A 21,998-nucleotide genomic window follows, 5' to 3' on the forward strand; every position below is an offset into this window, starting at 1 on the left:
TTATAGTTATAGAATCTAGTTATTTTTTTATATAAAACAATACTCTAACTTATATAGTTTAAATAATTAAAGTATAATTTAAAGAATAGACTAATTAAAATAGTATAATATTAGTAGAGTAGTTACTCTACTTATTAAACTTTAGTCTTACTAAAAATATTTAGAAACTATTAAAAGAGAAAATTTATAAAAAGTATTTTAAGCTATTAAATATACTAAAAATTAATAATAGTAACTACTAAAGTATAAAAAGAATTTAAAAATAAGGTTCTTAAGTATATATCCTTATTAATAGTAAACTACTTTTATATAATTATTCTTATTTATAGTTTATATATAAAATATTAAAATTATAAGAACTAAGCTTATATAAATAATAATTTATTACTTTTTTTTAAATTATATTTATTAATTTATTTATCTTATTAATACTCTAAATTAAATATTAAAGTAGGCTATAGCGCGTTAAAAGTAAATCGATTGAAACTTTTATCGACCCACTGTATGTATGTATACGTACGTATCCGCACATAGGTACAAACAAGCTGACTACTGGTTGGTACCTTGGTAATACGACCTCTTTTCCCGCCGCAGCTTGTCTCGCATCCCTTCCCTTCTCTCCGCAATCGAAGCCTCGAGCGAGCGAATCTCTTGGCACGACACACTACTAATTCGTTCCATTTTCAACGGACAATACGCTGTGCCCAGATAGCGCACGCGTCTTGTCGCAATCTTGGCCTTTTCTACTCCACGATCGACCCATACTCGACGAAGCACCCGACGCCTCCCACGCACGCGGGCCGCACGACAGAATGAGCAATATCCTCGAGACCCTCGATGCCGGCCTCACCGGCCTCTTTGGCCAGTGGAATGGCTACTCGACGGGCCTGGTGACGGTGCTTGTAGTCGTCCTCGGCTACCAGATCCTGCGCGCCGCCGATCCCGACGTGCACCCTATCCTGCTGGCGCGCCAGTCGACGCCCTCAGCGGTGCGCAAGGAGGGGGAGAGCGCCGTGTACCGATCGCCGCTAGCACCGCACGGCATGCCGCTCAACTCAGGGCTCAATGTCAAGCCGGCCGGCGCCTCTAAGTGGGCGCGCGGCCACGACGGCGACCTCCGCGACATCTGGCGCAAGGTCGTCCAGGGCGGCAACGCGGGCGCCAAGGGCAAACTCCTGACGGTGCATGGCTCGCAGAACGTCCAAGAGCACAACCTTGGTAAGGCGCCGAGGTGGTCCCCCAAGGCTTGACCAAGGTCCGATGGAGTGCTTGGTTGCTGACTTGTGTGCACACAGACGACGTGACTAGACAGATCAACCTCATCGGCCAGCACATTACCGAACAGGGCGGCATCCGCGTCGCCATCTACTTGCCCAACTCGATGGAGCTGCTCGCTGCGTTGTTTGCCTGCGCCTTCAGCGAGAACTTGACGGCTGTTCTGATCCCGTTCGACGTGCCCGAGGAGCGGCTCGTGTCGATGCTGCGCCGCGCCGCCGTCGACACCGTCATCACGGCCACGGGCGAGTTCCCGCTTGACGCCGTCGTCAAAGCCTACCCGGGCCTGCGCCAGCTCATCTGGGTCGTGGATCGCGGCAGCGCCCACATGGACTGGAACGAGGTGCCCGAGGGTATCGGTGGCAGCGTCAGCGTCGCCACCTGGCAGGACATTGTGCGCGACGCGGCTGCCGACGCGGGGCGCGAGCTTCCCGCCGCACCGGCTGCGGATTCGGAGGCCACCTCGGCGGTTGGTGACGTCGTCACGTTTTGGCAGAGCGGCAAGCCCAACGACCAGCAGCAGGAGATGGTGCGCTTCACGCAGGCCAACCTCATCGCTGGCGTCGCGGGCCAGCTCGCCGCCATCCCGACCAAGGCGCGCCTCACCAACGCCGACCTCTTCCTGCCCGCCTCGGCACTGACCGGCGCCCACGCGCTCGTGCTCACCCTCGCCGCGCTGTACTCGAACGCGTCGGTCGCGCTCAACTCGGCTGCCGGCGCGCGCGCAATCGACCTGACGGTGGCCACGCAGGGCATCGCGCCAACCGTCGTAGTGGCCGACTCAGCCGCCCTTTTGCAGACGCGCGCGCGCGCGATGGCCAAGCTCCCGTCGCCGCTCGGCACTCTGGCGCACGCACTCTCTCGTCGCACGCTCGTCAACGAAGGCATCATGGCCGGGGCCAACAACGCGCTGTCTGCGTTTGCGTCGGCGGCGAGACCGGTTCTGGGCAATGCGCCGGGTGCGCTGCGCCTGGTCTATACGACAGATCGCGCGGGCAGCCAGCAGACGCCGGGCTTGTCGCCGGCGGCCCTGACGGACCTGCGCGTGCTGACGGGCGCCCGGGTCGTGTATGCGCTCGCGGCGGCCAAGGTGGCAGGCGCGGTCGCGCAGACTGCAGTTTACGATTACCGCGCCGAGGTGGGTGATGAGAAGGGACACTTTGGCGCGCCGACAAGCAGCGTCGAGGTGGTCCTGAAGGATTCGGGTAGCTATAAGACGACGGACGACCAGGCCGCTGGCGAGGTAAGTTTCCATTTTCCCCTCTTGAAAGGGGATTTTTCATGTTTTGGAAAACAAAACCCGATTCGAGTCTTGTTGCTAACTGGCATGGCCGTGCTAGATTTACGTCAAGGGTCCTTGTGTTTCTGGGGGCGAGGCAGGCCTTGGTGTCATGGGTGTTATTCGTGATGACCATACTCTGGCGCTGGCATAACAAGGCGGCGTCCATCTTCGAAAGGCGCATTTACAGATGTGTGATATTACTTTTTCCACCCCAGTGAAAGACAATAAAAATTGTAACAAAAATGCGCGACATGTATGCGTGAACTGGAGCGAATGCATCGGCTATAGAGCCTGACTTGTGTGGTGGTGATTGAGTTCATCCGATGTCAACTTTGGAAGGCGCGAAAGTCTCGCGGTCTACCATTTTGCCACACAGACGCGTCTTATTGATGAAAAAGGCCACCGAATGGGAAGGAAGTAAGCGTCATCGAGAAGGGGAGAAGGGTCTTGGCGGGGGGACGATGGACGAGTGCTGTGAGGAGCGAGCTGGACACCAGTGACAGAGCAATTGCCCAGCGATTTGGTCTCACGCTGGCTGGCCGCGGAAAAAGGACAGGTATCTGGCCCCGGCTAGGCACACAGTCATGACGATTATCAAATATTTTCGGATTTTACTGACATGGCGTCGCGGAGAAAGGAGGGAGGGGTGGGGAAAGTAAGTCAGGCAACGGTTCTGAATGGGCAGCACTCTTTTTTCTTAGTTGAGACTTTCGGACCCTGATTCTGCCTTCCGCGGCCTGGCTGGAAAAGTTTCTACTGGTAATCCGACACTGGCACTGTCGATGCTTTACTAATAATGCGTCGCACCTGCAGCAAAATATGAACACAACTTTCTTACAGATTCCGTGCTCTTATTAGCCGCGCGCCTTCCCAAGCACTCGTCAAAGATCTGACGAGCACGAATAACAAAGTGCTACCTTGCGCGGGGAAGAAGATAAAAAACAGGTACAAGGCGGAATTAGTTAGTGACTTCTTAGTGTCCTCGATGTACCAATGGGTGTCCCTTTGCGCCGAGCATCCAGCTAATCGCTCTCTCAACGACCTACTCAATACCTGACCTACTACCAAGTATGTACTAACTAAGTTACCAGTAATAATATTGCCTACTAGGTAGACATCACCCACTCAGTCGAGCTCTTTTTTTCTTCCCCAACACAACGAACGCCTCTTGAACCCCCTCTTCACTTCATCACATACTGCGGGTGCACCGGAAAATAAATGACAAAAATGAGACCGACTCATACATCTTGATTTTTTAGCCAAGGACGGTACGGCCCTTTCCAGAAATCAGGGGACGACAAAGCGGCGTAGGGCCGCCGCGGGAAAAGGAGACCCATCACAACGACTCGCAGCAAGGCATGAAACGAAACTAAAAAAAAAAAAAGAGAGACGAAAAAGAAATCAGCCGAAAGGGGGTGTATGAGAGGATATCAAAATCACACCCCCTCTCCGGACACAAAACTTCACATATATGATCAAGTTTACCAAGATCTTGCCCCGGCGCCTGCAGGGCCGTGGTGGTGGTGAGAATGGCTCGGGCAAACAAAAGGGTCTGGCTGGCCCGCGGCTGGAGAGTGCGCGAGACCATCATCAGCTCACCCCGCGAAAGGGAATCCCGACCAAGAAGCCGACTAGGACCGGTGCCAGTCGCATCTTTGCCGGGACACTGCTTGAAGAGAAGAGTGACGGGAACAAGGAGAACGGCAACGGGACCGCGGTGCTCGCTGGAGAACACCATGGCAATGGCAATGGCACAAGCCATGTTGCCGCCGACAGTGCCCAGCAAATATGCGAGCATTGCGCAGCGATGGCATTCCCGACTCTCTTCGGTTGGACCCCAGGCGACGCGCGACCCTGGGTGCCGTTGGCTCACACCCTCAAGGACGAGTCCGGCTGCCCGTACTGCACCTTCTTCCAAGCCATGATCGGCCACATCCCCGGCGCTGGCACCGACGAAGCACAAAGTCCGACTGTTTCCGAGCCTACGGATGCATCATCGGACACGGGGGCACGCCAGCCCGCTGCCACCAGCACCTTTACCCCCTATTTCCGCATCAGACACGCCTTCGAGCGGCTCGGCATCAGCCAGAAGCACGAGCTTGGCAGGGCACTCCTTTTCGAGGTCACGACAAAGAACAAGTCGCTCCCTCGTGGCTACATCCTACGCGCCGTCAAGGACGAGACTGGCCTCGACGGTTACCTCGAGTCTTCACGCGAGGACGGGGCGAGTAGCGAGACGGGGACGCAATCCAGTCAGCCCTCATCGCATCAGCTGCCATCCGAGCTATTGCGAGGCCGGTCTGTGCCCGCGCTTCTCAACCCGGCCTTGCCGCGCTGCTGGATTGACTACTGCAAAGAGAACCATGCTGACGAACGCTGTGCCGTCAAGGTTGCTTCCCCGGGCAAGGCACCTTTCAAGCTCATTGATGTGCAGAGCCACAAAGTCGTCTTCATCGCAGATTTGGGGACGCAAGATTATGAATACGTTACGCTCAGCTATGCACTCGGAGATTCGGAGCTGGCACCGTTTACCGAGGACGCCGAACTACCAACCACTATGCCGACATTATTCCAAGACTCACTTTCACTAACCTCGTCCTTGGGATATCGATATCTGTGGATTAATCACTACTGTCTCCCTTCGCGTGAAAACAAGCTTGAAAGAAGGCAGCAGCTGGATTTTCTCGGAGAAGTGTTTGCACGCTCCGCCTTGACGCTGATTGTCGCAGCCGGCGATGGCATTGCCCATGGCATTCCTGGTGTAAGCGTATCGCGAGACCAGGACCAGCTTTCACTCCAGAATGAGCAGGGTCTATTCACGACTTCACTCTTGCGTCCGGATGTCGAAGTTGCTGCCTCTCGATGGGCAAACAATGCCGGGACTCTCCAGGAAGGCCTCCTTGCACGAAGACGCCTCATCCTCACGCCCTCCCAGGCTTACTTTCAATGCGGTGCTCTCCACTGCCATGAGAGCATCAGTATTCCGCTGCGGCTTGCTCCTAGTTTCTCCTTTGGACGAATCTTTCCCTTGGACGGCATTGGCAGTGCAGATATCCGAAGTCTAATAGGGACATATATGACTCGCGAGCTTGCAAGACCCCAAGATCGCCTGGATGCTTTTCGTGGACTGTCTCGGGCATATTCGATCAAAGACAAAGATCGTGTCGATACCTTTATGGGGCTGCCACTTTTCGATCCTGATTCGTTCACCGGCCTCAAGGTTGTAAGCGAGACAGATCGCCTAACCGTCGCCATGAGCTGGATGTGGTCTGGTCGGATCGTTTCGTCGAGTCAAGAGGCAAACAACGACCTTGAGCCATGCTATCTCGACAAGCCTGCTCACTTTCCGTCTTGGACCTGGCTGTCCTGGCGCATCAGACAGGATCAGCCTATTTCACAGAGCGGCCACTCCTTCTGCATACCTCAAACGAATGATCAGTCTGTACCCGTAGTCGCGGACGGCCTATGCGCGCCTCCTCGCACGGAAATCTCTGTGGGCTTTGCGGATGGCCTGCTGGTCTCATGGGAGATTGACGGAGTGGCCATCTCACGCCGAGCGGAGCCAATTACATTCCTGCGCATCAAGATCTTTTGCTTCGACATCAAGGTGACCAAAACGCAGGACGAGTGGCAGGTTACGGAGCCTGCAGATATTTTTGACCAGGCAACGCGAGACACCATCCTCTTGCTCGTTCGCTCCTCTCACACACCTGCCGACACCGATCCGAGCGCGGTTGCTAGCATTGCGGATGGCGAATTCGCTGTCACAGCCATGCTTCTCACCAGTAGAAACTGGCGTCCCACTGGGTCTCGTCCAGACACGAAGACGCCAACAGCACCGGCAGTGACGACATCAGCAGAGCAACCGGTGACGGCGCTCTTGTGTGCACCCAAGGACTGGCAGCCAGAACAGCCACTGGTGCGCCTAGGCGTCGTCAGCTTCAACTCGACGGAATTCAAGATGGAGGAGTGCAAGAACGAAGATGAAGGCCAGGCCACGCTCGAGGGCGTAGCATCAGTCTCGGGCGAGAAGAGGAGCCTCGGGACGAAACTGCGAGAGCTTGACCTTTACTGAAGGTGTGCTGGATGATGTATGAAGGATGAAAAGAAGTAAAGAAAGAAGGGGAGCGTGCATTTTACTCATTCATTGACGCACAGCATTGGGAGTTGGCGCATAAAAAAGTGGGAGGAAAAATCAGTTTGGGATGGCTTTCTACCTTTTTTTGATTATATAGATGACCAATCTAGCACCGTTGCAGAAAATCTTCGGTTCATACATCTATAGATGAATGCCACATACTGGTAACATACTGGTCTTGGCAAGCAAACGTCTCGAGGGTATTCTAAACCAGCGGCAGTTCCCGGTCCCTTGCCGAGAAATGCAAAACTCCCCCTCCCTCTCCGTCTCTCTCTCCTCGCTTACATCTTCATGGCCGCTCTCGTGGACATGTCCTCCTGCACCCACGACACCACGCGGCTGCCCACGTCGCCCACGAGCCTGTCGTAGTGCGCTCCCGGCGCGAAGAGCCCGCAGTGCGCGCCGACCTCATCCACGTCCGCCATGTACACGTCCACCCACGTCGGGTCGCGCCTCACGCCGGACGGAAGCGCGCAAAACTTGCGCAGCTTCCTGGGCGGCGACGGCGTGTCGTCTCTGGTTTCCGCTGGGGCAGCAGGCTCTGCGGTCGCATGGGTGGCGGTGGCGGCGGCTTCGTCGTGATGTTGCTGCTGCTGTGCTTCCTTTGTAGCCTTTTTACGACGCTTTTCGAGGAGCTTCTCCCGTTCGCGGATGGCCTTGTTGCGGTCCTTGACGGCCTGCTGGTACGCCTTGGCCGCCCGTCGCGCCTCCCTCTCCGCCTGCTTCCGAGCGTCCTTATCCGTGTACCTGGTCAGGTCGGGAAACACGGGCTCTTCGGGTTCAGGCGGGATGGGCGCGAGGTCCAAGTCCGTCCGAGCTTCCGCGTCTGGTGGCGTATCAGCCGCTGGAGGTGTTGCAGGGTCCACGTGCTCTTCTTCGGGTATTGGGGCGGGATCGAGGTGTAAAATAGACTTGCGGTGGTCTCCGTCTTGTGAGCTTTCATCATCTTGTTCGTTGTTATCCTTCCACGGCTTTTCCGCCACTACTTTTGCATCTGACTTTGGTCTCGGCTCGTCCGCTGAATAAAGATCCTCTTCTTCGGAAACCGCGTGGGCCGCTTCCTGATCCACATGCGGCGCTGCTGTGGTCTCAGCGCTGAAATGTGAGTTGCTTTCTGCCTTGCTATCACCGGTTTCATTGGCACATGCTTCGGAATTGTTCAAGTTTGGCGATGCAGCGACAGCCGCCCCATCAACTGGTGATGGCTTCGCTCGACCTGGCGATAACGTGTAGTAGTTGACAAATCTCACACGCCTGTGTGCTGCAGCTGGGTGACCTTCGGAAATTGCCTTGAGCTCATCGACATCTTCCAAAGCCCGTACTCGCTTGTAACGCGAGGAAAGTTCAGGATAGTCGGCCATACAGCCACCAAATTCGAGATGGGAGACAATATGATTGCCGATGGCATTAAATATGCCCTCGGCTTTATGCTTTGATGCAAAGTGTCGCAGCCTTGATATGAATGGCTTCTCTCGGAACGGCACGTCGTTAAAGTAGGGCGGGTCATATAGCTCGTTTGGCCGGGGTGGTGGAGATGATGCCGTAGAGGCTTGAGATGTGGTGTCCGAGACTGGTAGCTTCAAGTCGCTCATCGACTTATCTACGCCAAGTGAAGACTCGGACTCAGAACCCACAGTCTCCTTTTCCGGCTGTGGTGCAGGCTGGAACAGACTCGACAGGCCAGAAACCACAATACCCGGATGTAGGCCGAGAAATGGTGAGTCTAGAGACAATGTGCCCAGTATAAGGTGCTTGAATGGCTGCTGGAGATGCGGTTCACGATTAGGCTGAATGGCTTGAGTTAGCTTGCTCGCAAATCAACATCTAACCGCGAGAGATTTACCAATAAAACGACCTCAGCGGCCAGCAACCCTCCCATGGAGTGACCGACAAGAATGACATCGGTTGTCGCAGACTCATGTGGTTGAAGCCAGGTACTAAAGTTATCTCTCGCAACGTGAATGGCTTTATAGGTTTTATATCGGGGATATATCTTTGAATGAACAATATGAGTTTCGGATAGAAGCTCAGTAAGAAGGGCGTGTACGTGCGCCGGGAACGACCTAAAAGACTGGTCATTGCCGTAGAAGCCATGGATGTATATAACGAGCAATGAGCGTCTCGCATCAGCTTCTTGCGCCGGCGCTATAAGTGACTGGGATGATGATGTTCGCGGGTCTGAAGCATCTAGATTGGTGGAATAACCGGTTCCGAGTAACGAAGCTGTCGGGAGTCCATCCTTTCGAGACTCAGGCACTGGTAGAGGAGATGGGCCTTGTGCAGCTTGTGTCCGCGGCGGCAAGGCAGGAGGGGTCGCCATATTGATCATAGAATCTTCAAAGCCGACGGGGCGGCTTGTTTGTTTGCACGGTCTTATTGAGAACTGGCGAGGGATACCGCTCTTGGCGGAGCATATTGCTTGTTGTTGAGCGATGATGACAATGTTGGGCGCAGTTGGGATAAAAGGGCGCTAATATCGATACCCCCCACAGGTGCCTGGCCCACGGGATGAACAGCGCACGATTTGACGATGCTGAAGGGCGAGATGAATGACGATGGTTAGGATCACCACAACCGCGGATTATGCAGAGTAGCTAAACTGGCAAGACACTGATAGTCGACACATATCGTCGGGTTCTATGCATGGAGGTGACGTGATTGTGGGAGAGGCCGAGAGTGGCTGAGCAAGTGTAACGCTGATAGAACTGGGCATGGGTGAACATGCGCCGGGCTAACAAATAAACTCAGAAGCTGTGTGGCACAGCTATGTACATACATAAAAAGGTAGCAAACGGAAGGCGATGTGGCTACGGAGTTGGCAGCTGGCAGCTGGCACATCTTGTCCGTTTGTTTGCGGGCATTTAGCAAACAAGAGCGGAGAATAGATTTATGCAAGGTGGCATAAACTTTTCGAGGATAGTTACCTGTAGAATCAAGATTGACTGAGTTAAGCTATGTAGTCAGTACGAATAAAAAGAGCGCAATATATGAGGGATAATACGAAGGATTCGAGGATAAAAGGGCAGCCGTAAGGTAAAAAATAGTGTAATGGGCAGCGAACTGTGAGCAGGGTATAGATACTCCACAAACGGCGGAGAACGCGTGTCAATACGAAGGAATATTCAGGTGGCAATTTGATGGGCCATATGTGCACATCATTTTCCGTACTATTATGTATACGAGTAAATGGTGAGACTGGCAAGGGCGGCGACTTGGAATGCGTTCTGAATGTTAGCGGCTTGGCCAGACTGAGCAGCAGCGGAGGAGGTGAGAAGCGCAATGCTCTTGAGAAGCGCAATGCTCTTGGTACGCAAGGAATTCGCAGGGCCAGTAACAGGATCCAACACGGTATCAACTGAAAATGTCTTATTAACACATAGAGGACGAAAATGGAAATAAATCAAGCCAGATCTAAAAATAAGCGGTCAGATACGGATACTACAAACTCGGATGGAAACAAAATCTCTCGGGCCATTTACTGATTGATACCGCCCGCCATGGGTGGACGGACGGATATAAGAGGAGTCTGCGTAGTAAGTATTACCAGCAAGTCCTTGAAACAAGCTCGAGCTCTCGACATGCAACAGCGTACACAACTAGGACCACAGCATAGACTCCCAATTGCTATCAAAGGTATCATGAATACACAAGGGAGGTACTGGTAGTTGAGTACCAGCTGCCGAAACATGGCTCATGATTTGACTTTCTAGATATGCCTACACATTTTGGATCTCCGATCTATTGAGGCAATCAAGCATGCTCTGATTCCTCCGCGGTTGCTGTTTTGCGGGATACCCGCTCTGTGATCTTTGGTCCGTGCGCGTTTCCGTTACAGCAATTCATCGTTGTGTTCAAGCGCGAGCGGGAAAGATAACCACTGCCGAATTCACAGGACTAATAAATTCGTGCCCGGAGAACTCGAGTCCCGTGGCTCAAGCCGTACCCCGGAGAGGCTCATCCTGCGGATCTGCGGCAGTCATCGCGGAGCTTCAAGTACGCCTCTGCCTCCTTGGATCGTCGACGGGCATCTTTCACCAGCTTCTTTCATGAAATCGACATTCAAGACTGTGCTTCACTTTGATAAATACTTCGTATACCTATACTAGTACGGGTAGTCCAGAAACTAACCGACAGTAGTGGTTTCATATGCCAGTCATATTCCCCGCCTTTGTTGGTGTTGGTGAGCGCCATGCCCATCGGGGTCTGTCGTGGGCCCAACATCTAACGACCAGCCATCGCTGATGAGCACTTGCACTGTAATTTTAAGCGAGATCCTCATGGCCCGAATATGTTACATGACAAAAATGACTATTCGGCGCAAGAGACAACACGACTCGTCTCTAAAGAGGTGTCGGGTTGATGGGTGGATGTTCATGTATGAGTAACCGCCCGACTGGAAGGAGAAGAACAATCCTCCGTAACCATTATTAATACACGCACTTTATCTCTAACTATTATCAATGGTTTATTATTATAATTTTTCTCCCTGCGCTGTACGGGATCTGTAGTGCATTTGGTTCGTGGTTTTTGGTGAAGAGACTCGTGCCCGTATTGATTCGCTTGGGCATTTCAACGCTAGGCTTCTTTGGCTCGTAGGCCCGTCCGGCTTTTATTGGCCGTTACCCCTGCTGCTAATATTAATAGATTAAACAGCTCACGGCCAGTGTGGATCATTTCTTGCGGCCGTCGATGGGGCCACAGGGAAATGAGGGAAATGAAGGTACAACATTCCCCAGCAAGCCTCACATGTACCAGCAAGGACAAAGCAGCTGACGACTTTATTATTACTTCCAAAGTCAGGTCCAGAACAAAGAGCATGCAAGCCAGACGGGTCGATGAAAGAAAAGGGCAGCGAGTAAGAGATGGGGTTTTGTAGAGCTGCAGGGGGTGTGAAGAGAAAACAACACTCCATGTATCTATCCGTCCTACATGCGGGATAGAGGTACCTTGCAGCCTCCTAACTCCCACCCACCCACACACATTCCCAGGTTCAGTTCACCTTCGGCTCGTGCCCCAGCCCAGCCCAGCCCAGGGAGATGCCTTCCACCTCTTGTCGCTTCTCCTTGTTGCCTTTCTCTCGTCCTCTTTTTTCCCTCTCTCTTCTTCAGCCTCACCTCGACCTTTTGCGTCCAGGTTTGCTCGTCATGTTTATGTTGACGTTGCTAGTTCGCTGCTAGGCACTCGCTACTACTTTCGTCGCCATTCGCTCGTTTATCTTCTTCCAGCTTTTTCGATATTTTTATTCACTACCACGCGTCCAACCAGCGATCCGTTTCGATTTACCAGCCTTCTGCACCGCCTACTACCTACCTAGTGGCCAACCAGCCCGACAACCGCAACAAAGCTCACGTACGACTCGGCCGCGAATCCATCGCCATTAAGTAACGGGCAGGAAACCCATCAGACTACGCAATCTGTTTACTGGCATTTTTTTGTTCCGCTTCCTGTTCCAAGGCAGACTGCGCCTAGTCCAACACTGCTGCCTTGCTAGTACGACAACATCAAGAGACTCCGCCCTGTTTAGATCATGATGCCCCTGCTGCGTGTCGAAAAATAGAAACATTCCGTCGTCAGCCAAGCGCCCCCGCCAAAGCATACGACCGCCGCCCGGTCACCGCTGCGCCGCCTTCTGACGAGTCGCTATCATGACTAACCATCCTCGCGGGCCTTCACTCCTTCAGGCCCGCGATTCCTATTCTGTCGATCCTTCGCCATCCTTTGCCTCGGATTCCCACACTCGCTTCGCTGTCCATTTACAGAATCATCGCCACGCTCATTACCCGCATGCGCATCACCATACCCGCCAACAAGACGCCAGCAACAACGATCACGGTGACACAGAGGACCAACAACCCCCTTTGCCTGCCGCTGAATTGCCGCCACTGGAACCCGCCGTCGCCCAGTTCCATCTAGATGACGGCGCAGCCAGCGATACTCTGTCGCTGGAAGCCCGTTCTCTTGCCGCCGCCGTGGACGCCGCTCTTGCCGTCCGCGCCCAAGATGACGCACCCTATGTCACCCAGGTCGTTCAAACTATTTCTATAGTACAAGTGGTCGACGCCTCTGGCTCACCTATTTCGTCCTCTACCGAATATGCCACCCCAAACACCGTCGTTGTTGACCGCAGCACGGGCGAGACCATGTCACAGTCTAGTCCTGCCTTTAGCATTGCCATAAACCCGAGCAGCCTCCTCCCGGGCCTGGGAAGCGGCTCATCATCCACGCCATCGACTACAAGCTCGACTTATCACACGACCTCCACCTCATCGCAGCCTGCTTCGGCTCCTAGTCCTTCCTCGTCCGTCTCTAGCTTTCCCACCTTGTCAGACACGAGCAACGGAACCACCTGGGGCAATACTACTATGATCATCACCCCAACTAATTCGACGGCCAGACCGGTATCGTTGACCCAATCTCCCAAGTACAATATTTCTACGACGCCATCCGACTTTCGCATTTTTACATCCTCGAGCTCGAGCGACACTGACACCACATCTTCGTCATCGTATTCATCTACCAGGAGCTCAACCCCAACCTGGAACTCTCCAACAACTATTCCCACGGTCGCGGGCAGCGCTGAGACTACTTCCGCGTCTACTTCGGGCGGCGATACCCTAACGACGCAGCAAAAGCAAATTGTCGGCGGAGTAGTGGGCAGCGTCGCAGGTGTGGCCTTCCTTGCCTTGCTCGTCATGCTTGCCCTGCGTTACAAGAAGAAGCAGGGCAGCGAATCTCTTCCCAGCAGTACGGAAACTCAAGGGATCCCTGCTCTGCGCGCCCCGGGCAATGCATCGGCCAACCCGATGGCCGAGCGAAACGCAGCCGCTTCTTCCATCAATGCAACCTTTGCAGCAATGACTGGCAAGCGTCAATTGAGGGGCAACGCCGCTGCTGCCTCGGATACGCCAGAAGTGCCCTCTGGTGGTGAACGGGGCTTCTATCGCGTCTCGGGTCGCAAGCTGCCGTCTGTTCTCCACACCGGCGGCGACGGATACACAGACCCGCGCCAAAGTACCATGAGCCAATATTCTCAATCGTCAGAACCATTCAACCGCGGCGACGAACCTTTCGCACTTGGCAGTCCCATGCGACCTGTGAGCGGCGTGCCAATTATGCGATCAGGACCCGCGCGCACCCCGGTGACGGAAGCCAACCCGTTTGCCGACCCGATGCCATCGCCGCCACCGCCAAACAATGCCTCGCCACCTAGGCGGCCCGGATCCAGTGGCAGCGCGCGAGGATCGAGCTCACGGTTTCAGGAGAGCATATGATGATTGATTTCTAAAAGCGACTATACCACGAGCATATTTGTACCCCTCTTCCTTCTATCATTTTCTCTTCTTCAACCTGTACATGGTTTCTACATTGATCGATATTTTTGCCGGCACCCTTTGCCGGCGTTTTCTTACCAGCCAAGGAAGTCTTGGATATTGCTTGGCCAAACTGGCCTGTCTCAGTTTTCCTAGACTACTATCTTGGCCGCTTCATTTTTCCTGATTCGATTTTGGCGTTTCCCAGGGAGTGGTTATTAGCAGTGATACTGGGTCTTGTCACCCATCGTCGCGTGCAATTTTTTGATATAATGTGTATATTTTGCCGGCAGCGATAGCAGCAGACGAGAGGATTTACATAGGTGCTTGAGAGCATTGACAATATTGAGAGCATAGAGATCAAGTTTCTGCAATACCCAAAATCGTGCTGTACAGGTGACGCATGCATATCAAGGTACGGTAGGCTGAAGTGTTGAGAGATGATGGGGCAACAGGGCGATGCTGTGCGACATGACCGGAGTACCTAGGTGCCAATCAATGTATTTGCAAATGAGATATTGGGCCAGATTGGGGGTTTCGAAGGCTGCTTCTCTAGGATGAAGAGACGCCATTCGTCCAGCTTAAAATTACCCGTATCTCTAGGATAAGTGTTTATGCAGAAAAAATCGTCGGCAACACAGCCGTGCGCGGCGGGACTGGCCCAGTCAGTCATGCGATGAATTCAGACCCCTCCCTATACGGAAATACAACAACAAACTATATGGAAATCTCTTATCTTTTTTTCCTAATTTGTGCATCCCGATTTGTTTGACGGTTGTCGCTGAAGGGGCGGGGGGGGGGGTGACAAAACGGTAGGGCAAGGGTCAAACCAGGCACTCTAGGTTAGGCGCTCTTGCGCGTGTGACTTGGATGCGTTTCAGACGCGTTCGGGAATCGGAGAGGCTACTGCTACTCAACTGCTCAACTGGCTGTGATCCCTGACCCCTCCCCCCCGCCCCCGTCCCGAGGTGTCTTCCGAAGGGGGGGTGGAAGAGATGGGAATTTTGAGGCAGTGGCGCGGACTAGTATTGACTCGAAAGTTGATGGATAGAGCTCTGGTTGGGCAAGTTGGCTGGGCGGTTGGCGATGAAACGTCTGAAGTATCGGCGTTTTCGCAGCCTCGAGGGCAAAAACGCCTTGATGTGGAATCATTTCTTGGAGAACGCCAAGTTAATCGAGCTCATGGACTGAAAGGTGACTCAGTGAATGTTATGGACGGGGCGGAAGTGGAAGCGCGAGGCAGCAGAAGTTGAGAAGATGAGATGGGCAATGGGGCTGAGTATAGACATTTGTGCAGTCTATTCCAAATACAAGAAATGGAAACCACCGAGGAGATGATGAACTGTACTCACATAAGACCTTTTCCGTACCTTGTTAGTATTCATCTCAATACTGCCTGTTTTTCCCAGTTAAGACCAGCGGCGCCATGCAGCGGCGCGTGTCAAGTGTCGTACTCATATTGATGAATCAATCACTATCAAATAGATTAATACAAAAAGTATTGGTAATGCAGACCCAGTCAGGTTTGGACAGATTGCGAGAGCCGATTGGGTCTGCATCTATTCTGAAGCAGCATTAATCGCCCGCCCGTCTCTTGTTCAGGTCTTCTTGATGCGCATACTTGGCAGCTAGGACAGGGCGGCAGTGAGTTTTGCTACGGCAACCGCGTGTGGCTGACCATTCCCGGTGATCGGGGAAGCATTTGAGGCTACAGGAAAGAGAATCAGGGACCTGTGTGCATAATGATGGTATTGGGTTCACAGATAGTGTGGTGTGGCATGAGGGAGAAGTGGCAGGGATGGCTAGTGTAGGAGGTTGGTGATGGCCCATGGACTCGGGAGCGAGCGGAGGTATGCATCGAGACCACATGACGGGCTTGATTCTCGTTTTATTTCTTTTGGGATCATCGTGGATCGGTGAGATGAATTTAAGTCACTTTCCATTGAGGGATGTCCGTGTTACCCGTATTCGGTATTCGGAGAGCGTTGTACTCAACAAAGAAGATCCCAGGGTATGGCTTGTGGGGTACTGGAAGCTGAGGGCAATACGGATAAACTACCTGGCCTGGGTAGATAAGTAGGTGTCCGTGTGTGAATCAAAGACAACTACCAGCATACCGGCACCACGGTAGGCCACAAATGGTGGCATTGAGCTGTTGGTATTTCGTCATAGAGAAACAATGACAGGGGCAAGGATGGTTGGGTCTGTTTGGAAGTTGGAAATACTAATCAGCAATCTCAAACACAGCCACGGGACCAACGGGAACGTGTTGACTGTTCTACCAGTACTAGCCCCTGGGCTGTGGGAAGAAACGGCTTCGCGTGGTAGTGCTCCATCACAAATCTCGCGACGAGGCCAGTTACCGTTGGAGTTTCAACGACGGGTGAGCCAAGCCCCCCTTCGTCCTTGTGCCGCTGAGTGGCTGGCGGGGGCCTGGGCCTGTAGTTGGGCATAGAGTCGTCAACGGCGGGACGAAGATAGATGGATAGCATGAGGAATCAAGACGGACATTATGGGCATGTATGGTTCATGTTTTATGCGAAGAGGCTGAGCAAGGAGGAGGCAGGGGGAGGGGAGGAAGATGAAGGAGGAATAAGGATGAAGAAAATAGAAAGAAAAAAAAGACGATGAAAATAAAGGATAAGGTAGGTACCTACGGAACTAGTACAGATCACTCGTTGGTGCTGTATTTAGGTATCTACATAGGCAGACAGAGTATTCTTGCATCGCTCCTTCCCCCAAGCTCGCAGTCGCGTTTACGACCTGGTCGTTGGCTTGATCTTCGCGACTGGCTTCGGTCCATTCGGATAGGCATATAAATAAATGCGGACATTAGAATAGCTAATAAGGCGCGGAAGAAAAGGATGGAGTCAATGGGTTGCCACCAGTACCTGGCCTGTATGTAGTTGGTACGGATCCGTACTGAGTGCTGCTCAACGAATAGTGACCTGGTCAAGGGTCAGACAGCCCCGTCGTCTGTCAAAAATGGCCCGCCCGGGAAACTCTGATTTCCCGTGGCGCCATCACAGGCACAACTGAAGACCCGAGTCCGCGACGCAGTTCAGTCCAGGCAGAGCCAGCGGCCGCTAGTATTGAAGCAGGTAACTGGAACTTGGTGCAAGCTTTCACATTTGGCTCACACAATGTGCAACCAACTCCGCTACTAAGAAACTGCCTAGAAGCAACCTAATACCACCCTAATACGTTTGCCACACAGATCCAGGTCAAGCTATCTACCTACCTAGACATGTACCTCCCAGCCTATGTAACTAGCCAAGATACTTTGCCTCAACTTACATAGTTGTCTGTGGTCAAGCTGCATTGCCTTCGCCTTACCTCACCTAGCTTTGCCTGTCCTGCGGGCTCCCCTCCCACTCCCCTCCCCCTCTCCTCCTCAGCATCAGACACATACCTCCATCCCCAACTCCAGCCAGTCCACTTTCTCCGTCCATACCTCTTCCTCTTTTCAATCCCTTTCTTTTCCTTCTTCCTTCTTCCTTCTCTTCTTCTCTTCCTCTCTTCCTTTAGCCCCTTGGCCTGATCCGCAAATCTGCTTTCATTCGGAAAGAATTTATTCATACTACCACCTTCTTCGACATGACTGCCGTCTCCCGATTCTCACGATAGCCTTTACCTCCTCCGCATCGTATACCTACCTGCATACCCTGCCTGTTCGATAGGTAGACCAGCCCTCCCACCACACCCTGCCTCAACCAAGGACCTTGCAGCAGCAGCTGCAGTTATCATCGCCACACAACCTTCTCCAGCAAATAAACTATCCCGTGAAAGAAGCTCCAATCTCGATCCACCACCAACCCCGCCTGCTGCTCTGACTGCGCACGGCTCGCGATACATCGCCGCTTCGCCACCCTTCCGCGCATTGCCACTCCAGCATCATCCCCTTCTCTCCACCTTGACCATGGACCATATGAGCTTCCAGATGCCCGGCTCGGGCCCGCCATTGATGAATCAACCCCCCCAGATCTTTGGCTCCTACGCCCAGGACGGCATGCCCAACATGGCGCATATGCCCGATATGACCGCCCATATGTTTTCCGATGCGCAGCTGCTCATGGAGGACACAAACGACGCAAAAAGACGCCGCATCGCCAGGGCAAGTACCTGCCCTCCAATACTTTCTCCCTCTACACCGGCGCACTGCCTGCCGCCATCCTAGACAAGTTCTCATCTCTAGCTAACAACATTTCTATTCAATAGGCCTGCGACATGTGCCGCAAGAAAAAAATCAAGTGCGACGGCAAGCTACCTGCCTGCACGAACTGCAGCACCTACAAGACCGACTGCGCCTTTACCCAGGTCGAGAAGAAGCGCAGCCCGCCCAAAGGGTAATGTCTCTCTTTTATTCCTCATGACTACGTCACCTCGAGACTGACCAGCCTTTGCTGCCAGTGCGAAATATATTGAAGGACTCGAGAACCGCCTCGGTCGCATGGAACAATTGCTTCGCCTATCAGGTATGCCTTGCCGAGCAGCATAGTTACCACAAACTCGCTTGACCTGCAACTACCTACTCACACGACCCCGACAGGTGTTTTGAATGACGACGACCCAGACGCCGATCTTGGCGCCCTCGAGAAGAAATTGCAAGAAAAGTCCAGGCAAGCATCTGTCGCCATTGGTTCAAACAGCCCGCCCGTATCCCCTCTGCAAGCCGACAACGCCACCCCTCAGAGCTCACTTGCTTCGCCTGGAAAAGAAACGGCAGAGAAGCGCAAGTCTGGTCTATCCGCAGAAGACAAGCGAGCGAAGGAGAGCGACGATGAGGGGCACGAGGAAGTGGAAGCCCTTTCGGAAATGATGTGCTCACTCGTGACCAACCAGAGCGGAGAGACTCGCTATATTGGTGCGTCTTCTCTTGCTGAATCCCTTCCTTATTTGCCGACTAACATTATGAAGGATCATCCTCTGGGTTTTCCATCTTTTCGCCCAAGGGCATCCAATGGGTAAACACGAGAACAGGTGACGATTCTTTCCAAGAAATGATCTCGGAAGTCTCCGTCGACGACCATAAGTGGACCAACTGGAAGCCCGAAGTCTTTCGTGACTTATTCCAGCGCCCTGTTTTCAGACCTCTCCCGCCTAAGCAGGAAGCTCTCTCGCTGCTCACTGATTACTTCGAAAACTTCAACTGCATGTTTCCCCTCTTTCACCAGCCGACGTTTATGCATCTCGTTGAGCTCCAGTACTCTTCCAATCCTTACCAGGGGTCCGGATGGTGGGCTAGTTTGAACTGCGCGTTGGCCATTGCTCATCGTCTTCGTGTCATGAGCAACCTAGTTCCTCAAGAAGAGGACGAAAAGGCGTGGGCCTATCTCAAGAATGCCATGGGCGTCTTTTCCGAACTGACGATGCGCAACACCGATCTGCTCTCCGTGCAAGCGCTTCTGGGTATGGCGCTCTTCATGCAGGGCACTCCCAACCCGCAACCTTCGTTTCTGCTCATTGCTGCAGCCATCCGACTTTCTCACAGCATAGGTTTACACAAGCGTGGGTCCGGGTTCAACCTTAACCCCATCGAGATAGAGCAGCGGAAACGAGTCTTTTGGATCGCTTATATGCTTGATAAGGACCTCTGTCTGCGATCTGGCCGACCGCCTGCACAGGACGATGACGATATGAATGTCGAATTACCAGATGCCGACCCGGACGACAACATCGGAAATATCCCCCTCGCCGATGGAAAGGGAAAGATGAATCTGTTCCGCGTCATGTGCGAATTTGCCGTTATCGAAAGCAGCGTGTACAAGCGACTATACTCGACCAAGGCGACCAAGCAGTCCGATGGCGAGCTCCTCAACACAATTGGCGAACTGGACCAACAGCTAGAAGACTGGAAGGATCGCATTCCGATCGAGTTCCGCCCCGAGCACGAAATCAAGGCTTCCCACACACCCTTGATTCTGCACGTCGTCATGCTGCATTTCGCATACTACAACTGTCTCACTACAATCCACCGCATGTCAGTTCATCATGGTTACTGGACGAGCCGCTTGGCCAATTACGCCATCCAAGGCCTCAATGCGCGGCCCTTGAACCCCCGTGTATTTTCCTCCGCTGCCCTTTCCACTGCTGCAGCGCGAGCATCGATCTCTCTTTTGAAATACGTTCCCCAGGGTGACTTCGCATGTGTCTGGTGAGTGACTATAATTTTCTAATCCCTTAACGCGAAGCTAACAATTTCCAGGTTGATTCTGTACTTTCCGGTCTCCGCCCTGGTGACACTATTTGGAAACATTCTTCAAAACCCGCTCGATGTGCGCGCCAAAAACGATACGCGACTCATGGATTTGGTTGTCACGTTTCTTTCCATGCTTGGCCAAGAGGCAGAGCAAGGCGGTGTCCATCGTATGCTCGGCGTTTGCTCCGAGTTTGTACGCATCGCCAAGCTGGTGATTGACAAGGCAGAAAATGATCAGACTTTCAGGCGAAAGCGCCGCACGGATGGCAAGGTTAAAAGCTCCAAGAACCTTGATACTTCCGAGGTACCCATCCCAACTACAATTGAAGAGCTGTCACCCCCTGTCCGCACCCACCGCTCGTCATCGTGGGGGCCTGTCGCGGCGACATCTCCGTCCGAGGACCATAAGTCACCTAGCAACGGCAACCCAAACCACGACGCGCAAGCTCAAGCGCACCATCAGTACCAGCAGCAGCAACAACAGCAGCAACAGCAGCAGATCCCGCAAAATGGTGACTTTGACTCATTCAACGCCATGAACGGCTTCCCTGGCGATCCATCGGCCATGTCCATAGATGCGCCGTTTCACCAACCGCTGCTGCCGCAGGACCTGTTTGCGCTGCCCATGACTCTGGACTGGAGCTGGGCCGAGATGAGCGGTGGCGCATACCCGTCTGTTGAGAATGGCAACTTTGGGGATCCGCCGTCTCGATGACGAAGTTGGCAGATCAATGTTTCGACATACTGAAAAGTACAACAGAAGCTGGGAAAAAAATAGAGGATCGGTAAGATACCAGGGCTGGATGGGAGTTGGGTGATTTTTCTCTTTTCATGTGTAATGTATGTTATGATTAGTACTCTGAGCGTTTGATATGGTCTATCTCCCTTCATGTTTCCAATTCTTTTTCTTCTTGTTCACGATTGATATTAATATAGACTATCTACCGCAAGAGCATGAATCCAGCAATAAGAGCGATTGTTGTCATGCAATAGCGATCAAAAATAGTGAGGATCGAACGCCATTACTAATTTACATTCTAACAACTGGTGGGACAATTTTTTTAAACTTTTTTGTTTGGATATGTATATCTGTCTCGGAAATAATAAAGATGCAAACAATAAACAAATGTGCTGGTATCTAAAGACGTGAAAGGAAGAAAAATAAAAAGAAGTCGTCATCAAGCCCAAGAACAGCCGATTTCTTCTCTTCCTTTCCCCAAGGGCCTCCTCGGCGCGTAAAAAGGTTTGACGGCAGGCCAACGCGGGACAAAAAAGAACGACCAGGCAAGCAACGGCCGAATAGAAAGTATAAGAGCGACGAAGGAAGAAAAAAACGACACAAACAACCAGCTTTCTTAGTACCGATTAAATAAAGAACGGAGGAAAATCAAGAAAGACAAAAACTGTGGTACAGTTCCCAAGTTGGAAAAAAGAAATCTTTGTGCGAGAGAATGCATTCTGGATTGAAAGGCTGCCTTTCTTCGTCTCTCATCTTCTTTGTGCGCGTTTGCCCGTGAACTTGTACCCGATGCATGCGTGTCTTGTTGTTTTTTGTCCAAGAAAGAGATACGCACATGTACAGCCTTCCAAGAACAAAAAGCTTGACATGACAGTAAACCATTGAAAACAACGCAAATATTTTTCCTCGCCCAACGCCATGCTAATATAAAACAACAAAAGAGAACCCAGAATGGGAAACGAAAGAAAACAACGTGTATCGAGAAAAATGTGCAACAGCCGCCCAGCTTTGCTTCCCAGCAAGCTCGTTCATCAAGGACGACAAGCCGAGAGAAA

General features: G+C 52.5%; 5 protein-coding genes across 5 annotated transcripts; 4 read left to right on the top strand and 1 right to left on the bottom strand.

Annotated features, from left to right (window-relative positions):
• Nucleotides 1-812: 812 nt before the first annotated feature.
• On the top strand, nucleotides 813-2,708 carry ISF_03836 (AMP-dependent synthetase/ligase; the record flags this gene model as incomplete). The annotated part of the gene is made up of 3 exons (XM_018847442.1): nucleotides 813-1,218; nucleotides 1,296-2,518; nucleotides 2,616-2,708. The coding sequence occupies 3 exons, from the start codon at nucleotides 813-815 to the stop codon at nucleotides 2,706-2,708; spliced, it is 1,722 nt and encodes a 573-aa protein (XP_018705649.1).
• A 1,320-nt stretch (nucleotides 2,709-4,028) lies between these two features.
• On the top strand, nucleotides 4,029-6,632 carry ISF_03837 (Heterokaryon incompatibility; the record flags this gene model as incomplete). The annotated part of the gene is made up of 1 exon (XM_018847443.1): nucleotides 4,029-6,632. One exon carries the CDS (start codon nucleotides 4,029-4,031, stop codon nucleotides 6,630-6,632), a length of 2,604 nt encoding a protein of 867 aa, XP_018705650.1.
• Nucleotides 6,633-6,976: 344 nt separating this feature from the next.
• Nucleotides 6,977-8,056, bottom strand: ISF_03838 (hypothetical protein; the record flags this gene model as incomplete). Its single annotated transcript, XM_018847444.1, has 1 exon — nucleotides 6,977-8,056. One exon carries the CDS (start codon nucleotides 8,054-8,056, stop codon nucleotides 6,977-6,979), a length of 1,080 nt encoding a protein of 359 aa, XP_018705651.1.
• Nucleotides 8,057-12,340: 4,284 nt separating this feature from the next.
• Nucleotides 12,341-13,966, top strand: ISF_03839 (hypothetical protein; the record flags this gene model as incomplete). Its single annotated transcript, XM_018847445.1, has 1 exon — nucleotides 12,341-13,966. One exon carries the CDS (start codon nucleotides 12,341-12,343, stop codon nucleotides 13,964-13,966), a length of 1,626 nt encoding a protein of 541 aa, XP_018705652.1.
• Nucleotides 13,967-17,924: 3,958 nt separating this feature from the next.
• On the top strand, nucleotides 17,925-20,919 carry ISF_03840 (fungal specific transcription factor domain-containing protein; the record flags this gene model as incomplete). The annotated part of the gene is made up of 7 exons (XM_018847446.1): nucleotides 17,925-18,123; nucleotides 18,224-18,234; nucleotides 18,302-18,351; nucleotides 18,416-18,480; nucleotides 18,555-18,869; nucleotides 18,923-20,159; nucleotides 20,211-20,919. The coding sequence occupies 7 exons, from the start codon at nucleotides 17,925-17,927 to the stop codon at nucleotides 20,917-20,919; spliced, it is 2,586 nt and encodes an 861-aa protein (XP_018705653.1).
• Nucleotides 20,920-21,998: the final 1,079 nt, after the last annotated feature.

Source organism: Cordyceps fumosorosea (assembly GCF_001636725.1).
Source record: "Cordyceps fumosorosea ARSEF 2679 chromosome Unknown scaffold_7, whole genome shotgun sequence".
In the NCBI taxonomy this organism is placed as follows: domain Eukaryota; kingdom Fungi; phylum Ascomycota; class Sordariomycetes; order Hypocreales; family Cordycipitaceae; genus Cordyceps; species Cordyceps fumosorosea.